The sequence below is a fragment of the Danio rerio genome, chromosome 11, assembly GCF_049306965.1.
Source record: "Danio rerio strain Tuebingen ecotype United States chromosome 11, GRCz12tu, whole genome shotgun sequence".
Classification (NCBI taxonomy): Eukaryota; Metazoa; Chordata; class Actinopteri; order Cypriniformes; family Danionidae; genus Danio; species Danio rerio.
In genome coordinates, this window is record NC_133186.1 from 44,176,625 (window position 1) to 44,195,000 (window position 18,376).

At 33.9% G+C, this 18,376-nt stretch overlaps 2 protein-coding genes across 5 annotated transcripts in view; one reads left to right on the plus strand and one right to left on the minus strand.

Annotated features, from left to right (window-relative positions):
• The window catches only part of flnba (filamin B a), a 750,037-nt gene that overhangs the window by 303,648 nt on the left and 428,013 nt on the right, over positions 1–18,376 (minus strand). The window lies entirely within an intron of this gene.
• iffo2b (intermediate filament family orphan 2b) overlaps positions 4,132–18,376 on the plus strand; it is a 73,630-nt gene continuing 59,385 nt past the window's right edge. For all 4 annotated transcript variants that reach the window (XM_021479908.3, XM_021479909.3, XM_021479910.3 and 1 more), the window contains exon 1: positions 4,132–5,002. In XM_021479908.3, coding sequence (XP_021335583.1) covers positions 4,527–5,002 — 476 coding nt within the window. In that variant the 5' untranslated portion in view covers positions 4,132–4,526. The remainder of the gene's footprint in view (positions 5,003–18,376) is intronic.

Sequence of the window (18,376 nt, forward strand, 5' to 3'; positions counted from 1 at the left end):
CCCGATATATATATATAAAGGCAAATCATTTCAAAGACTAGGGGCTGCAACAGAAAAAGCCCTGTGTTCTTTTGATTTTAATCGAGACTTGGGAACAACTAGCTGAAACTTTTGTGCCAACCGAAGTGGCCTTGATGAAGTATAGATTTATTACATAGATTAATATATATTTAATAAATTTTCCATCGTCATTCATTCTAACTGATGTATTCATGTACAAACTAAACAACATAATTATTCTGCAGTGTTTTATTGTTTTAAATGATTAATACCTGCTGACAAACAGATAAAACCTGAAGGACTGGTTTGGAAATTTAAACACATTTAATTAGAATTTTGAGGTTGAACTGTGACATTAATATAACATCAAATTACTATATATATATATATATATATATATATATATATATATATATATATATATATATATATATATATATATATATATATATATATATATATATATATATATATATATATATATATATATATATATATATATATATATATATATGCTGTAATGATTTTGTAATAAAACTGAAATAAACTGTAATATAACTGTAAATAAACTGTAAATAAACTGTTGCTTATAGAATTTTAGTATCTATCTTCAGTCTAAATCATCGTTAAAAGGTATGGTAGTAATTACTTTGGCCTAGAAAGTAACACAAAGTAAAATATAATTAAATGCAAAATAGGACACATTCTAATGCACAAAACAAATGAAGCTTTAAAACTCTTTTCACCTTTGACACACATGCTGAAAAGTGTTTAGTTACTTTGTATTGTTTCTTATTATTATATCACTTAATAAGAATAATAAAGATACATACAAATATACACACATACACACAATTTTAATATACATTATATATATATATATATATATATATATATATATATATATATATATATATATATATATATATATATATATATATATATATATATATATATATATTTATATATATATATATATATGTATGTATACATATATATGTATATATATATATATATATATATATATATATATATATATATATATATATATATATATATATATATATATATATATATATATATATAATGTTTTAAAATCAATTTGCAACAAATAGTCATTTAATATTATTTTATTAATTTAGCTAAATGTATTTTCCAATTTTTAATTGCAATCGTTTAAGAGTAGAATATGACAGGCTTGTTAAATTATTGTTTATAATAATCATAATAATAATAATAATAATCATCATCATCATCCTCATCATCCTCATCATCATCATCATCATAAAGAATACAAAAAATATATATAATGCATAAGTTAAATTAAAAAATTAAGAGAAATGCTTTACAAATAAATGCAATTAATTGCACTGATTATAATATTTAAAAACTTAATTACAATAATTTTAAAGTATAATATGACAGAGTTGTTAAATTATTGTTCATAATGATAATAATAATAATAATAACAATTTAACAATTATTATTATGTGTGTGTGTGTGTGTGTGTGTGTGTGTGTGTGTGTGTGTGTGTGTGTGTGTGTGTGTGTGTGTGTGTGTGTGTGTGTGTGTGTGTGTGTGTATATATATATATATATATAATTGAAATGTTAACACTTAAAATAAATGTTTTAAAAATAATGTGCCCTTAATTGCTCTCTCTAAAATATTTTATTACTATTTTATTTTTAACAAATAATCATTAAAATATTATTTAATTTTATTAATTTAGCAAAATATATTTTCTCACATTTAATTGCTATAATTTTAGGGCAGAATATGACAGGTTTGTTAAATAATAATAATAATTATTATTATTATTATTCATTCATTTTCTTGTCGGCTTAGTCCATTTATTAATCAGGGGTCGCCACAGCGGAATGAATCACCAACTTATCCAGCATATGTTTTACGCAGCAGATATCCTTCTAGCTGCAACCCATCACTGGGAAACATCCATACACTCATTCACACACATACACGACGGACAATTTAGCCTACCCAATTCCCCTATACCGCATATCTTTGGACTGTGGGGGAAACCAGAGCACATGCAAACTCCACACAGAAACATCAGCTGATCCAGCCGGGGTTCGAACCATTAACCTTCTTGTTGTGAGGCGATTGTGCTACCCACTGAACCACCCTACATAAAATGTACATATTTAAAATATATAAAAATTAAGAGAAATGTTTTAAAAGCAAATTGCACTTAATTGCACTGACTATAATATTTACATACTATTTAATTTTAAACAAGTGATGGATATTTAATAATTAATAATTAATTTAATTTATTTATAATTGATAATAATCAAGCAGTAAAGCTGTGACAAGATATTTAAATAAATATAAATGATGTGCACAAAACAGCTGCTGTTAAACAAGACATGTAATAACCAGATCTCAAGCTGATTATGTCAACACATCATAAAGTAAAAGAGAAAACACCTTTCCCCCAGACGCCTAAATCTCATTAGAGGAACTGCCTGTTTTTGTTAGCGATTTATGTAAGAAATTATGGATTTTCATGGCACTTAACTCTTAATAGAAGGATTTGTAACAGACGCGACTGCGTTTCCAAAAGCCTTGGTTGTGCATGCACTGTCTGCTCATAACAATTGCAGAAATTACAGCTGATCCTCAGAAATCTTTGGGTGTGTTTTCTGCATTAGTGTGGAGAAAAGGCCTTCAAGCCAGGGCAGATGCTTGATAACATCTGATTCTATTCATCAATCCGTCATTTGCTGACAGGAAAATACTGTGCTGCCACAACATGCACAAACAAGACAATAATCATCAGATCTACACCTTCCCCGATGTGCTGAAGAACAAAACTGACAGATGTTATTGATGAATTTACTAAGGGTTTAATTTCAGTTTCACATTTAATGCTCATTTAGCATAACTGGACACATAAACATTTCAACTATGACTTAATCACACATTTACAGTCGGTAGTGTATTGGGCACGCCTTACTTTATTAGGTACACCTTACTAGAACCGGGTTGTCCTCCTTTTGCCTTCAGAAATGCATTAATCCTTTGTGGCAGAGATTAAATAAGCTACTGAAAATATTCCTCAGAGATTTACCTCCATTGACATGATATATATAGGCGAGGCAGTGGCGTAGTAGGTAGTGCAGTGGCCTCACAGCAAGAAGGTCGCTGGTTTGAACCTCAGCTCAGTTGGCGTTTCTGTGTGGAGTTTGCATGTTCTCCCTGCCTTCGAGTGGGTTTCCTCCAGGTGCTCCTGTTTCCCCCACAGTCCAAAGACATGCGGTGCAGTTGAATTGGGTAGGCTAAATTGTCCATAGTATGAGTGTGTGTGTGAATGTGTGTGTGGATGTTTCCCAGAGATGGGTTGCGGCTGAAAGGGCATCCGCTGCGTAAAAACTTGATGGAGATATATATATATATATATATATATATATATATATATATATATATATATATTCATTCATTCATTCATTTTATTGTCGGCTTAGTCCCTTTATTAATCCGGGATCGCCACAGCGGAATGAACCGCCAACTTCTCCTTCATGTTTTTACGCAGCAGATGCCCTTCCACTAGTATATATATATATATATATATATATATATATATATATATATATATATATATATATATATATATATATATATATATATATATATATATATATAATGCACACTCATATATTATGCCAAAACAAACTTTTAATTTGGATACAGTTAATCACGATGATTTTTGCACATTACTAATAAATATAAATGAATAAGTAATGTATTCATGGACAAGTATTATAAAATAAATATTTTATCATTAGGATTCATAAATAATATGTCAATTAATTATTAGACTATAAATCATTAATTGTTTATTATTTAACAGCTTTATTAGATTACAAATCAATAAGTAGATTAATATTATTTACATTTACAAATGTATATTAGACATCCTGACACATTTTGGATGTCCTTTTTTCTGTTTGTGTGCTTTTAGTCTGTGAAGTCAAAATATATATAAAAGGTGCTGGAGTTTGTTTGAGGGGGGCGATGTTGCCAAATTCCTGCACTCCCTCCTCTGTGCACGAATGCGCGTGTCCGCGTCCCGGGGCGGAGAGCGCGCGCTGCGGATCTCCCTCTTTTAGAGGAGTATGAAACTCGATCCCGTCGCGCCGCCGGCAGCGCCCGGTATAAAACAGTCAAACGGAAGAGACCGTGAGAATAATAACAGGCCTGTCAGTGCAGTGGGACAGTTTGGAGTTCATTGAAGCTCAGAATCTCCAAATGTCCCGGAGTTTCAGGAATGAGCTGACATTCAGACGCGCCGCTCCGTTATTATCATTCAAACTGGTTTCCATGGAGAAGAGGATGCGTCCCGGACGGATAGACAGATAATGACTGCATTGCTAGTTTCTGCGCGATCGATGACACTTGAGGGGTTTTCACGCATGAGAAGAAGACTCACCAGCTTCTGAATGATCTGAATCGTAGCTATTGAAGCTCGCTGATATATTTATGTATATTTTTGTAACGAAACCATGAGCTCGTTGTTGTTTGGAGAGGGCTTTTTGGGAGGCGCGGTGAGCGGTGCGCCATCGGACGCGGTTCCCCGAGCGCTGCGCAATGACTTGGGGTCGAACATTCATGTGTTGAAGACCCTCAACTTGAGGTTCCGCTGCTTTTTAGCGAAGGTCCACGAGCTGGAGAGACGAAACAAACTTCTGGAGAGCCAGCTGAAGCAAGCCACTGGTCAGCCGAGGTATCCGGGATTCTCATTTACGCGTGAGGTGGCCGTACAGACAGACTCTCTGGAGTCCAGACTTCCAGGCACCATCTGGAGTTTTACGCATATTTTGAGGCACGGAGAGCGCGTGAAGACTGTCCAGGGCCCTGGGGTCACCTGGACCCATCCGGACGGGGTGGGGGTCCAAATCGACACCATCACCCCAGAACTGAGAGCCTTGTATAACGTGCTGGCCAAAGTCAAGCGGGAGAGAGATGAGTACAAGAGAAAGTGAGTACACTGGCTTTCATTAATCTGATGCTTTGACTGTGAAAAGGCCTGAGAAGTGAGCTGCTGAGGGGTCTGATTCATTGCAGCAGAATATCTTGGCATGAGAACAGCAAATATTTAAGGGCCCGGATTTGCACGCGGCTGGACAGAGTCCATATAGGGGCCAAGTGAACACAATTCAGCTTCTTTAAAAAATGCTGGGTTGTTTTAAAACAATGTTGGGTTGAATATGGACATCCACAGCTGTTGAGTTAAAAAGTGTAATTTAGATTTAACTGACAAAATGAACCCAAGTGCAGGAGAGTTAAAGCACATGCATGGGACATCCTATTGAGAAATGCTCTTAAAGGGACAGTCACCCAAAAATGAACATTCTGTCACCATTTTCACTTCCTCCACTTGTTCTAAACCCCTTTGAGTTTCTTTTTTTCTGTTGAACATATAGGAAGATATTCTGAAGAATGTTTGGAAAAACAGAGATTGTCTTCCATAGTATTTTTTCTTTCTAAAGATGACAATGACTGCCTAATTTTAACATTCTTCACAATATCTGGTCCTGCTTTGAATGAAATGTTCTGTGTATATACATTTTAATTAACAGAGCAAAGTAATTCATAGGTTTAGAACCAACTGAGTAAATGTAAGTAAATAGTGAACTTTAGATGCTGTATATTCATATGCTTGAATGTTTGATTTGTGTCATTATTATGAACTTTAAGCTCCTCATAATAGAGCACTGGCTTTAAGTTGATCTTGCTAAAAGGTTTTGGACAGGCCTGGAGAGGTTCAGCAGTTTTTGGTTTGGGCCGCATTTGTTTTTCCAACTGTTCAGACAGCAGTGATATTGTCATATAGAGTCACCTCTAAATATACCAGTTTTTCTGCCATTGCTCAGCAGCTGAAGTCCTGCTAATTTTGCAGCTGTCTTCAGAAATATGAGATGGGAAAGTCACAGTTGCCCAGTGATTTAGTTCATTATTAAATTGATAATTAAATTCAGAAACTCAGTGGGTGACAAATCTCTGAATACTGTTGTCAGACTGTCAGAATCAAAGCAATTATTTGGAAATATTATCAATTATAATGTTATTTTCCTGACACAAAAGTATGTTTAGCTACAAATGTCATCATAATACAAAAATGATGTATGATTCATCACAAATTGTGTTTTAATTGAACACGATTTTAATTGTAAATATTAAGAAAACACATAAATTACCATATGATAAGAAAATTAATTGTTAAAATTTAATAAATGGTAATCTTTAGGAGGCATCACAGTAATGGGAATACTTTTTCATTACAGTAATAAAAACTTTAGGGTTTTTAAAGGATTTTTTTCTGTTTAAAACTAAAGAGTAAAATGTAGTCATGAAAACAATGAGCTTTTATTTATTTGTCTCTTTGTTCATTTTTTTGTTTGACTGATTGTTTAATAGATAATAATGATGAAAAGTTGAGGGTAAAATGCATTTAATTGTCCTTAATTTGTTTGAATTTTATTTTATAATGAAAAGTATATTTTTCTATATTTAATTGCAATTATTATAGAGTAGAATATAACAGGTTTGTTAAATTATATATTTTTTCAATAGGTTTTAGTGGAAGTAAAATGTGTGCAATTGTTCATTATATTATTTTATTTATTTATTTATTTATTATTTATTTATTTATTTATTTATTATTGATATTATTGATATTATTATTATTATTATTATTATTGTTGTTGTTGTTGTTGTTGTTGCTTTTCCTATTGCAAAATAACTTTCCAGTGTTGTATTCCAATTATTTTAGAGTAGAATATAACAGGTTTGTTAAATTATATTGTTTTTATAATAGATTTTAGAGGAAGTAAAATGTGTGTAATTGTCTTTTATATATTATTTAATTATTTATTTATTTATTCATTTATTTTTTTCCATTGCAAAATAAACTTTCCAGCGTTGTTTTGCAATCATTTTAAAGTAGAATATAACAGGTTTGTTAAATTATATATATATATATATATATATATATATATATATATATATATATATATATATATATATATATATATATATATATAATAAGATGCAAAAACCTCTAAATGCAATCTGAAATTTTCTTCTAAAATGAGCTTTTTTCACAAGCTCCTGTGTGTAATATGCTCAGTAAATTCACTTTTATGGCAAGCAATTAGTTTTTTGCATTGCATTTAAAGTGAAATAACTGAATAACAATATTGGAGGCTGAGAAAAGTGTTCATTTTAGAAGGGAACTTCAGATGGCATTTATAGCTTTTTGTATCTGAACTCTATTGCAAAATAGACTTTCGAATGTTGTATTGCAATCATTTTGCAATAGAATATGACAGGTTTGTGATTTTTTTTTCATTATAGATTTTAGTGGGAGTAAAATATGTTTAATTGTCAATTAAATTATATAAAATTTTGTTTTATTTATGTATTAATCAGATTTTTTAATTATTATTATTAAATTTTTCATTTTATTTTGACTTAGCAAAAAATATTTAGCTTTATTTAATTGCAATCATTTTAGAGTAGAATATAAAAGGTTTGAATTATAATTTTTTCATCATAGATTTAATGGAAGAATATGTGCTTAATTGTCCATTTTATTTTATTTTATTTTATCATCATTTTTTTATTTTCTAGTTTATTTTAGTTTATTTATTTTTTATATTTACTTAATTCTTATTTTATTTTCTTATTTTATTTTTCCATTGCAAAATATACTTTCCAGTCTTGTATTGCACTCATCGTAGAGTAGACTACGACAGGCATGCTGACAGATTCATGAGCTCAAGCCATAAGCAGCCGTCTTTGTGAATGGGATTTCATTTGGATGTTGAATGGGTGTTTTATTAATGCATGACTTCTGGATGACTTCAGACACCAAGGCCTCAGAGGAGCCGCGTGAATATGAGTGTGTGTGTGTGTGTGTTTCCGATCAAGCTGCCCCTTTTGCCCATGCAGGCGTGTGCTGACTCACCAGTAAATACTGCTGCCGTACCCTTCAGAAAAGCCACAACAATGAGCTCAAAATGAAGGCGAGCAGAAAGGAAACAAATGTGCATGTGTGTATGTGTGTGTGTCACATCCTGGTCATTCTGTGGGTGATTCAGAAGCCCAGTTTATCTCTGTTGGTCTTGTGGGCTTGTCTTTGTCTGGGATTGCCATCAGTTATAATATAATAACACCACACAGGAACTTCAGACGCGTTAGGGACAAGTTTGGATGTGAAATCTTGATTTTTCTTTGTTAAAAGTTTCTTCTGTGGTCTGTAGGAAGTTTACCAAGCATTTAGTCTTTAGATGAAGCTTGAAAATGAAACTTGAAAGAGCTTTCAGTAATTTATTCTTATAATAGACTAGTAAAAACATGTTTGCAGTTGTATTGTAGTTCATAACTCTTGTTTTTAATGACACGGTGGCCATTCAATGAGCCGCAGTCGTGACATATTGTTTGTGAATGCACTAGTGATAATCATTAACCACATTTTGTGTTTGTTATACATGCAATTTGCAAATATTTTCATATGATGACATCACACAGGAACTTCAGACACGTTTATGGACAAGTTTGGGTGTGAAATCTTGATTTTCATTGTGAAAAGCTTCTTTTGTGGTCTGGAGGAAGTTTACCAAGCATTCAGTCTTTAAGTGAAGTTGGAAAATATAAGTAATTTAGTCTATAATAGGCTAGTGAAAACATGTTTTTGCATTATGTTTAGTTATATTGTAATTTATAACTGTGTATCACTTTATTTTGATGGTCTCTTTAATACATTTTCTTGAATTTAAGTTACGACTAGTTCTCATTAGATTATAAGTAGACTGTTAGGTTATTGTAAGTTGACATGTACTTGCAAAGTTTCTTATAGTCAGTTAAATGTCTGTTAAAGGAGCATATTAACAGATATTAAGCAGACAGTCTACTAATACTCAAATGAGAATTAATTGGCATGTATTTAATGCAACTTTTAGTCAACAAAATGTGCAATCTCTTGGTTTTTAGTGACACCGGTGGCCGTTCAGTGAACTGCAGTCGCGACATATTATTTGTAAATGCACTAATAATTATTAACCACATTTTGCCATGAGTTTTTGTTTTATATATATGCAATTTGCACACATTTTCATATATCAGATTTGTATGGGGTGTAAATGGCATCAACGTTTGTTCTAGTTCATAATGCTTTATATAAAAATCCTTCAATAAACTTTCATATAGGAAATAAATGAAAAACTTGTGTTTATTTACAAGCTTTTCATGTATTAGCAAAAGGAAATGAATAAATCCTTCACTTTACATAGAGTCACTTTGAGTGTAAAACATGATTATTCTTTATTTATAACAACACAAAATATACTGTCTAAGCAGAAAATGGTTAAAAACATACAGAAAAAATATTTTAATTAAATTCAAATATTCTGTTTAAAAGCAATGGGTTTTCTCACTTTTTAAGTAAACTCAGCTAATTACTATCAAGCAATGAGTTTACCACTTTCTAAAAGTAAACTTAACTAAATGCTTTAAAAGCAACAGCTTTACTCACCTGAAAGCATACTAAATGCTTTGAAAGCAACAGGATTACTCTCTTCTAAAATAAACTCAACTGATTACTTTAAAAGCAACGACTTTACTCACTTTTTTAAAGTCCACTAACCATTTCACAAGCAACAGATTTATTCACCTTTTTAAGTAAACGCAACTAATCACTTTAAAATCAACAGGTTTACTCACTTTTGTAATGTAAACGCAACTAATCACTTTAAAATCAACAGGTTTACTCACTTTTGTAATGTAAACTCAACTAAACGCTGTAAAAGCAACAGGTTTACTCACTTTTGTAATGTAAACGCAACTAATCACTTTAAAATCAACAGGTTTACTCACTTTTGTAATGTAAACTCAACTAAACGCTGTAAAAGCAACAGGTTTACTCACTTTTGTAATGTAAACGCAACTAATCACTTTAAAATCAACAGGTTTACTCACTTTTGTAATGTAAACGCAACTAATCACTTTAAAAGCAATGACTTTACTCACTTTTTTAAAGTCCACTAACCATTTCACAAGCAACAGATTTATTCACCTTTTTAAGTAAACGCAACTAATCACTTTAAAATCAACAGGTTTACTCACTTTTGTAATGTAAACGCAACTAATCACTTTAAAAGCAATGACTTTACTCACTTTTTTAAAGTCCACTAACCATTTCACAAGCAACAGATTTATTCACCTTTTTAAGTAAACGCAACTAATCACTTTAAAATCAACAGGTTTACTCACTTTTGTAATGTAAACGCAACTAATCACTTTAAAAGCAATGACTTTACTCACTTTTTAAGGTAAACTTAACTAAACGCTGTAAAAGCAACAGGTTTACTCACTTTTGTAATGTAAACGCAACTAATCACTTTAAAATCAACAGGTTTACTCACTTTTGTAATGTAAACGCAACTAATCACTTTAAAAGCAATGACTTTACTCACTTTTTTAAAGTCCACTAACCATTTCACAAGCAACAGATTTATTCACCTTTTTAAGTAAACGCAACTAATCACTTTAAAATCAACAGGTTTACTCACTTTTGTAATGTAAACGCAACTAATCACTTTAAAAGCAATGACTTTACTCACTTTTTAAGGTAAACTTAACTAAACGCTGTAAAAGCAACAGGTTTACTCACTTTTGTAATGTAAACTCAACTAATCGCTTTAAAAACAATGACTTTACTCACTTTTTAAGTCAAACTCAACTAAACGCTATAAAAGCAATGAGTTTACTCACTTTTCAAGTAAACAACAAATCACATCTAAAATCTATGAGTTTACTCACTTTTTAAGTAAACTTAACTAATCATTGTTTTAAAAGCAACAGTTTTACTTGCACTTTTAAGTAAAGTAAACTAATCATCATTTTAAAAGCAACAGGTTTACTCACTTTTTTAAAGTCAGTCAATCACTTTGAAAGCAACCGGATTACTTACTTTTACTCACAAGTTTGTTCACTTCTTTTAAGTAAAGTCAACTAATCGTTTTAAAAGCAATGAATTTACTCACTTTTTTAAAGTAAACTCTACTAATCATCTTAAAAACAACGAGTTAGCTTACTTTTGTCTAAGTATTGTCAACTAAATGTGTATTAAAGTGTACCTTCTGAACAGTTACCGTCACAGGGACAGCTTTGTACCTTTATTTTACCTTATTTGCAGTTGTTTTACCAGGTCTAGCAACACCCACATTTCATACTAAAGGCATTCTGATGAATATGATAAGGCAAATAATAGCAATAAATCCCTAGACCTGAAACGTGATCATTGTAAGCACTCTCAGATTTCATGCTCATTATAGCTAATAGCTTCATCTTATCTCAGCTTCATGACACCCAAAGGAACGTCAGCTAATGACGCTCAGAGAATCTTTCCTTTGATCTTCCATTCTACGTGAATTAGTAGTACATCTAAAATAATTGTGCAAAATTAGGAAATATAATTATCAGCACAAAGAACTGATTAGTAAGACATTCAGTAATAACTGTGAGTGATGATGCATTTGCTGATCATGCAAGTGTTGTGTATTTATTTTGTCAACAATATTAACAGGTTTAGTAGATTACTTTGTGCATGCAAGCTTTCCTTCCAGCCCAGTCTCATTGGAAATACATGCCTCTGCTCACATTTTTGCAAAATGTAAAATACATTGCTCCGAGTACAGTTTGTTGCACGTTTTAGATGACAAATCCACTAGATGGTGCTGTTTACATTTTTGTGAATCTTAAATATGTAATGCAGGGTATGTTTTAGTATACGTTTCAGACAATAAATCCACTAAAGGGTGCTGTTTACATTTTTTGCGAATCTGAAATACGTTACTCAGGATTAGTTTTGTTGTACAGTTCAGATGATAAATGAACTAGAGGGCTTTGTTTACATTTTTGCAAATCTGTAATATGCTACATAGGGTATTTTTTGTTGTACATTTCAAATGATAAATCCACTAGGGGCCGCTGTTTGCAATTTAGTGAATCTGAAATACATTGATAGGGTATGTTTAGTTGTGCATTTCAGATGATAACCCACTAGAGGACGCTGTTTACATTTTTGTGAATCTGAAATACATTACATATTTTTTGTTGTACGTTTCAGATAATAAATCATCTAGGGGAAGCTGTTTACATTTCAGTGAGCTTGAAATACTTAGGGTATGCTTTGTTGTACGTTGAATCTAAAATACATTACTTAGAGTATGTTTTGTTGTATGTTTTAGATGGCCAATCTACTAGAGGGCGCTGTTTACATTTTTTGCAAATCTAAAATACATTACTCAGGGTTAGTTTTTTTGTAAGTTTCTCATGATAAAGCCACTATAGGGCCTTGTTTACATTTTTGCGAATCTGTAATATGTTAGATAGGGTATTTTTATTGTACGTTTCAGATGATAAGTCCACTAGAGGGCGTTGTTTACATTTTTGTGAATCTGTAATACGTTATATGGGGTATTTTCTGTTGTATGTTTCAGATGATAAATCCACTAGGGGCCGCTGTTTACAATTTTGTGAATCTGTAATACGTTGATAGGGTATGTTTTGTTGTGCATTTCAGATGACAACCCACTAGAGGATGCTGTTTACATTTTTGTGAATCTGAATTACATTACATATTTTTGTTGTATGTTTCAAATAATAAATTCTCTAGAGAAAGCTGTTTACATTTCAGTGAATCTGAAATACTTTACTTAGGGTATGTTTTGTTGTACATTTAGACAATAAATTCACTAGAGGGCGCTGTTTAGATTTTTGCAAATCTGAAATACGTTACTTATGGTATGTTTTGTAGTACGTTTCAGATGGCCAATCCACTAGAGGGCGTTGTTTACATTTTTGTGAATCTGTGATACGTTATATAGGGTATTTATTGTTGTACGTTTCAGATGATAAATCCACTAGGGGCCGCTGTTTTCAATTTAGTAAATCTGTAATACGTTGATAGGGTATGTTTTGTTGTGCGTTTCAGATGATAACCCACTAGAGGACGATGTTTACATTTTTGTGATTCTGAAATACATTGCATATTTTTTGTTGTACAATTCAAATAATAAATTCTCTAGAGGAAGCTGTTTACATTTCAGTGAATCTGAAATACTTAGGTTATGCTTTGTTGTACGTTTTGCATGATAAATTCAGTAGGGGGCGCTGTTTACATTGCTTGCAAATTTAAAATACATTACTTGGGGTATGTTTTGTATAATACAAACAATGGTGATAGAAACAAACCACTGACCTAAACGTTTTCCTAAACCTAATCAAAGCAAACATAAAAGAAGAGTACACTACAACTACATAGTTTTACCTTTACTTTATATAGCATTTATTTACATTGCATTTATACATAGCATGCTTTACTGGCTCAAACCCGAGCTCTCTTCATCACAGCTTCAACTATACAAGGTGAGCTACTGTGCAAACTGACCATGTCAGAATAGTAGTCCATATGGAGATAGACAGGTGATGTAAATGTATGTGATTATGAATCATATTAACACCAATAAGCAGTTTTGTGGCGTTACTTGGTGTTGTACAAAGAACTGCATGATCATATGTTGCTGTAAATATCATTAGTGTAAAAAGGAACAAAAATGATGGTCATCATACTGCCCCCTACTGTTCATTTTGCCTAAAAGCTGTAGTCAAGCATAGATTTTTGCAGTTTCACACAAAAAAAAGTCTGTGTTGAGCCTGTGCTGTATCCTTCAGTGTCTGTAGATCCTCCTGCAGAGATATCCAATCCCCACGCTGCTCTTTACTGCTGACTGAAGTTTACTGCATGTGAATCTCGGGTGTTCATTACAGCACACACATATCATTCGCTCATACTGTACGTTTGGGAAATTCAGCTCCTGCATGTCCAACGTAATCACTGTGCTGAAGTCTTAAAGCGGCAGTCCACCTAAACTGGAAATCATTTATTCGCATTCAAGTGTTTCTAAACTTGTATTTCTTTCTTCTGTTGAACACAAAACAAGAAACTCTGAAGAATGATAGGGGAAAAGCAGCCATTTGTTCTATAGAAATATTACTATGGAAGTCAATGGATGTTTTTGCAGCATTCTTCTTTGTGTTCAACACGAGAAAGAAACTCAATGAATTAATCAGTTTAACTCCAACGCTCCAACATGCATAAACAGCTTCACAAACAGTTCAAAATTAAGATTCTATAAGTAGGTTTTTAAACAAAGTTCAAACAAAAACTGAACTTCTATGCATTTCATGGGCATATAAACACAAACTATTGAAAGCATTTCTATTTTTAGTGCAGTGTTGTCATGTTAATGTACTCTAACTGTGCGTTCACACCAAAATCAGCGAGAGCGTCCAAGGTCGCTATGGCGACAGCACTGTCTGCCTTCAGCTCCAGTGGCGAGAGCGTCAAAACTCGCTACACTGATCTTGTATTTAAAGGAGCCGTTGCAGCATATCAGTTACATTCCTGCACTAAACATGTTTATAGCGGGAAAATGTTGCGCACTTATTATCAAATTCATATAACAATGGAAGATCAAGTTGCATGTGGTGTGGCTTTGCTTTATTTATCCAATATGTGTCCATATGTCTGAAATATCCTGAAGCAGCAGTACTGTTTTGTACTGTCACGTTGCGTGAGATTCTCGCTTTTTAAGATAAATATATAACATTAATGTACATCAGTAACTCGCCAGTAACTTATTTAATGCATGTTCCTGTAAGAAAACATTGTAAATAATTGGAAATCCGGCGACTGCAATCATCAAACCCTTGGGATCAACTGTGATCAGAACCAAAGTTCACAGGTCTGTGTTCTCTGAACTCCTATCAAGCGGTGGACGTCTTCATTCTGATTGCTTGCCGCCGAACTGCGTCATAGCTCATTACCATAAAGTTGACTTGATTTCAACTCTCCTCGACGCCCACGCCGGCAAAGACGTGCCGCGCTGCTCCTCGCCGCTTATCGCCACCGGCTCTCATTAAAAGGGCCATGAAACCCCCTCGTTTCAGCAGGGTGTTTTCACACCTCTACTTTGGAAAAAGTCAGAAAAGTGGGCGTGTCCAGCTCTGTTTGTGGGGGAGTGTCGGAGGAACTAAAGTGGGATGGTGTGGGAGTGTGTATTTGGGCACGCACGAGTTTCAGTCAAAATACTCACACACAGTAGAAAGTGATGGTGTTTAACCTACATGGACATCTGTAGTGGAATTATTTGCCAAATTATTAAATGTTGGACTTTAACTGCAGTTTGGCTCTTTCATTCAGGGAATTCATTCATGCCCCTCGCGACAAACGAGATATTTGATTCGAGGAGCTGCTCTAAGCGTGTATTTTTCATGCAATGTTTGATACCGCACGGCGAATGAGAGAAAAAAAACCTCCGCATTTCCCGGAAACTTAGATGCACACGACAGGTAGTGTCAGAAAGCTGCGTGTGTTATTCCGGTCACTAAATGCGGTTAAAAACCCTACACGAGGTTAAAGTTTGGTTGTGGTCCTAACATGTTACGGTGCAATAGTTAACTTAGTTTGATACGAACAAACTGAATAAACAAAGAGCACTGGTCGCTCACTTACCAAATCTGTAGAGACAGGACAATCACCAGCAACTAGAGCCGCGTCTTTATGAAGAGAAGACTACAATCGATTCCAGATCTCAGCGTTTGCAGATGAGAACAGCTCTCTGGTAAACAATAATCCTCCTTAGACACGTAAGTTATTGTTGTCGAGCGTCGCGTACACTGTTAATCCACACGTGACTCCAGCTGAACTCTCACAGAGAGAAAAAGAAAACGAAACTTAACGGCAGCAAACTATAAAAGCAACACTTCACGCTTGTTTTGCCAACACAACGTGGCGTCCATGTCGTGTAAACACAGAAATGAATATTAATGAAGTTGCACAATAGAGCGCGCTGATTGGTTTGAACCAAGCCTTACTCATGCATTAATGCATCACTTTGTAAGACGTAATAAGACTCACTCTGGCACAGACGCCCAGTCTGCACGCTGGAATACACGCTATTATGTCATGGCCGTGACGCAGCTTCAAAAATTCATTTCAAACAGGAAGTACAAATTTGCTTGAAATAACGCAAAAACAACCAATTTACACTTTTTAGTGAAATTTAAGTGTCCTAATAGTGTTTTTAGCAGTGTGGGACACATATACGACTGTCAACAGCTCAAAAAATGTGTTTTGGTGTTTCGTGACCCTTTAAAAATGAATGACTTCCGGCTACTTTTGCTGTGAACGTACGGTAAGTTTAGGTTAAACTCGTGCACCATTAAAACATGATTTTATATGCAAGAACACTTTTTTATTCTGAATCTTTTTATTTATTGAAAAGGCATGCAGTTATGTGCATTATAGGCTTGTCACAAGCATTTTTTAATCCTCTAAGTGTGGTTATTTGATTTAATTACAGCTGTAATCGATTGGCATTCCCATCTACAGTATGAGGATCATGTTTAAATATTTCTGTGAACTTGATAGTGGTGGCTCTGGTTATGTAATACTGCTGTCGATTATGAAATATAATAGCATACACATAATTTAAGATATATTTGCTGTTTTTACTAATGTTTTACTAATTGTAATGAATATTTAGAGTCAGATGTGTTGTCGTTTTTCTTTTTTTTTTATTTAGGATACATTTTGACTATTCTGTTTTGTTTTTTGCCTTCCTGTATACAGCAGGGAAAATTAGTATTGAACACGTCACATTTTTAAAAGAGCTGTTGACTTACAATTTTCCCTGGATGTTGATAGAAACTAAAGAAATCCATAAATGCAAAGAAAGGAAATCTAATTAGTTCACAAATGAAGTTATGTGTAATAAACATAAATGATGCAAGGAAAAGGTATTGAACACATGAAGAAAGGAAGGTGTAGTTCTGCAGTGACAGCCCAGACAGCAGCTGAAATCTCTCAGTAGTTCTTCAGCAACCCTGTGCTCTTCCTCAGTGTAAATGAATATCAGCTGCTTCAGTCCAACATCTACATTAGCAGGAGGATGAAGATGAAACCAGGGTGGACTTTTCAGCAAGACCATGATCAAAACACAGAGGAAACTCTCAGATGCTTTCAGAGAAAGAAAATCAAGCTTTAGAATGGCCTAGCCAATCACCTAATCTGAATCCGATAGGAAATGCAAAATAAAGCTCAGATTTGATAGACGAGACCCACAGAACCATCCAGATTGTGACACTGTTGAAGTCTGTGAGAAACTCACAAACTGAGCAATGCATGAGGCTTCATTCTCCATATGAGAGGCGTTTTTAAAGGTTCAGGACACCCTGGAGAACTTTTTTATATATATTAACAGATTTGTGTGTGTTGAGCATCAGTTAAGACAATGTTATCTGTAATTGTGGGGAAAACTGGATAATTTGGAGCTTTTGTCAGCTAATTTCAGCTTCCGGGTTTAAAATGATTTTTGGGGCGGGATCAAAATCGGCGACGTAGCGCAGTACCGCAAGTGCAATGATGACGCGTCGGTTTCTCATTATTATTCAAAGCGAAGTTTCCTTATCCTATGAGAAGAGCCGGCTGCTTAATTATTCATGAGAGCTTGACAGCACGCGCTTTCCGAAGGCAAGGCAGACGCAGACCTGCCAGACCAGTGCCAAGCTCAAGCTGTGAGATACAGACCCACGGCACACAGTAGCCGTTTATGAAGGCTCGTATGTGTTTGTTTCCATGATCCATGGGGTTTGTTGCATGTTTTTCCCCGCGATCCTGTCAGGGCCGATCATACAGCAAAGCTGTGTGTTTGCTGCAAGCATTTTTGTCGGGAGAGCAGCACGAGAATTGGAGAATGGCGGATGTTGTCTTTTATCAGGAGTTCATTCACATTCAGACACATCACTGTGCTGCTGTGTTTGCCTAAATCCTCTATATTACCAGCAGGGATAATGGTTAAAATAGACAAGTCAGGAGACCTGCTGCACTGAGTCTGCTTTCAGATCTATGATTCAAACCCGGGGATTGAGGGAGAATCCACATTTATAGTGTTTATATGAACACGATTATCTTTTTAATGATATAAATTGTGGTTATGTGTATATGAAATTACGACTAACAAATGTAGCAAGGCATTAAATTACTGTTTATTTCTTTGCATTTTAACTTTGTAAACTATAAACTCATGCGTCTCCTCACGGTTTGTCTCAATTTGTGAGCTAACTGACATCAACAGTTGTTCGCTCACATTCTCCCCTGCTGGCCACGCCCACTCCAGCCCGATGCTCGCGGAGCTCCACGCCCATTAATCATGCATCTTTTGAAAAAATTCTGAAGTAGACTTTAACCGATAGTGGGGGGTGTCATGGCCCTTTAAGCTGCAGC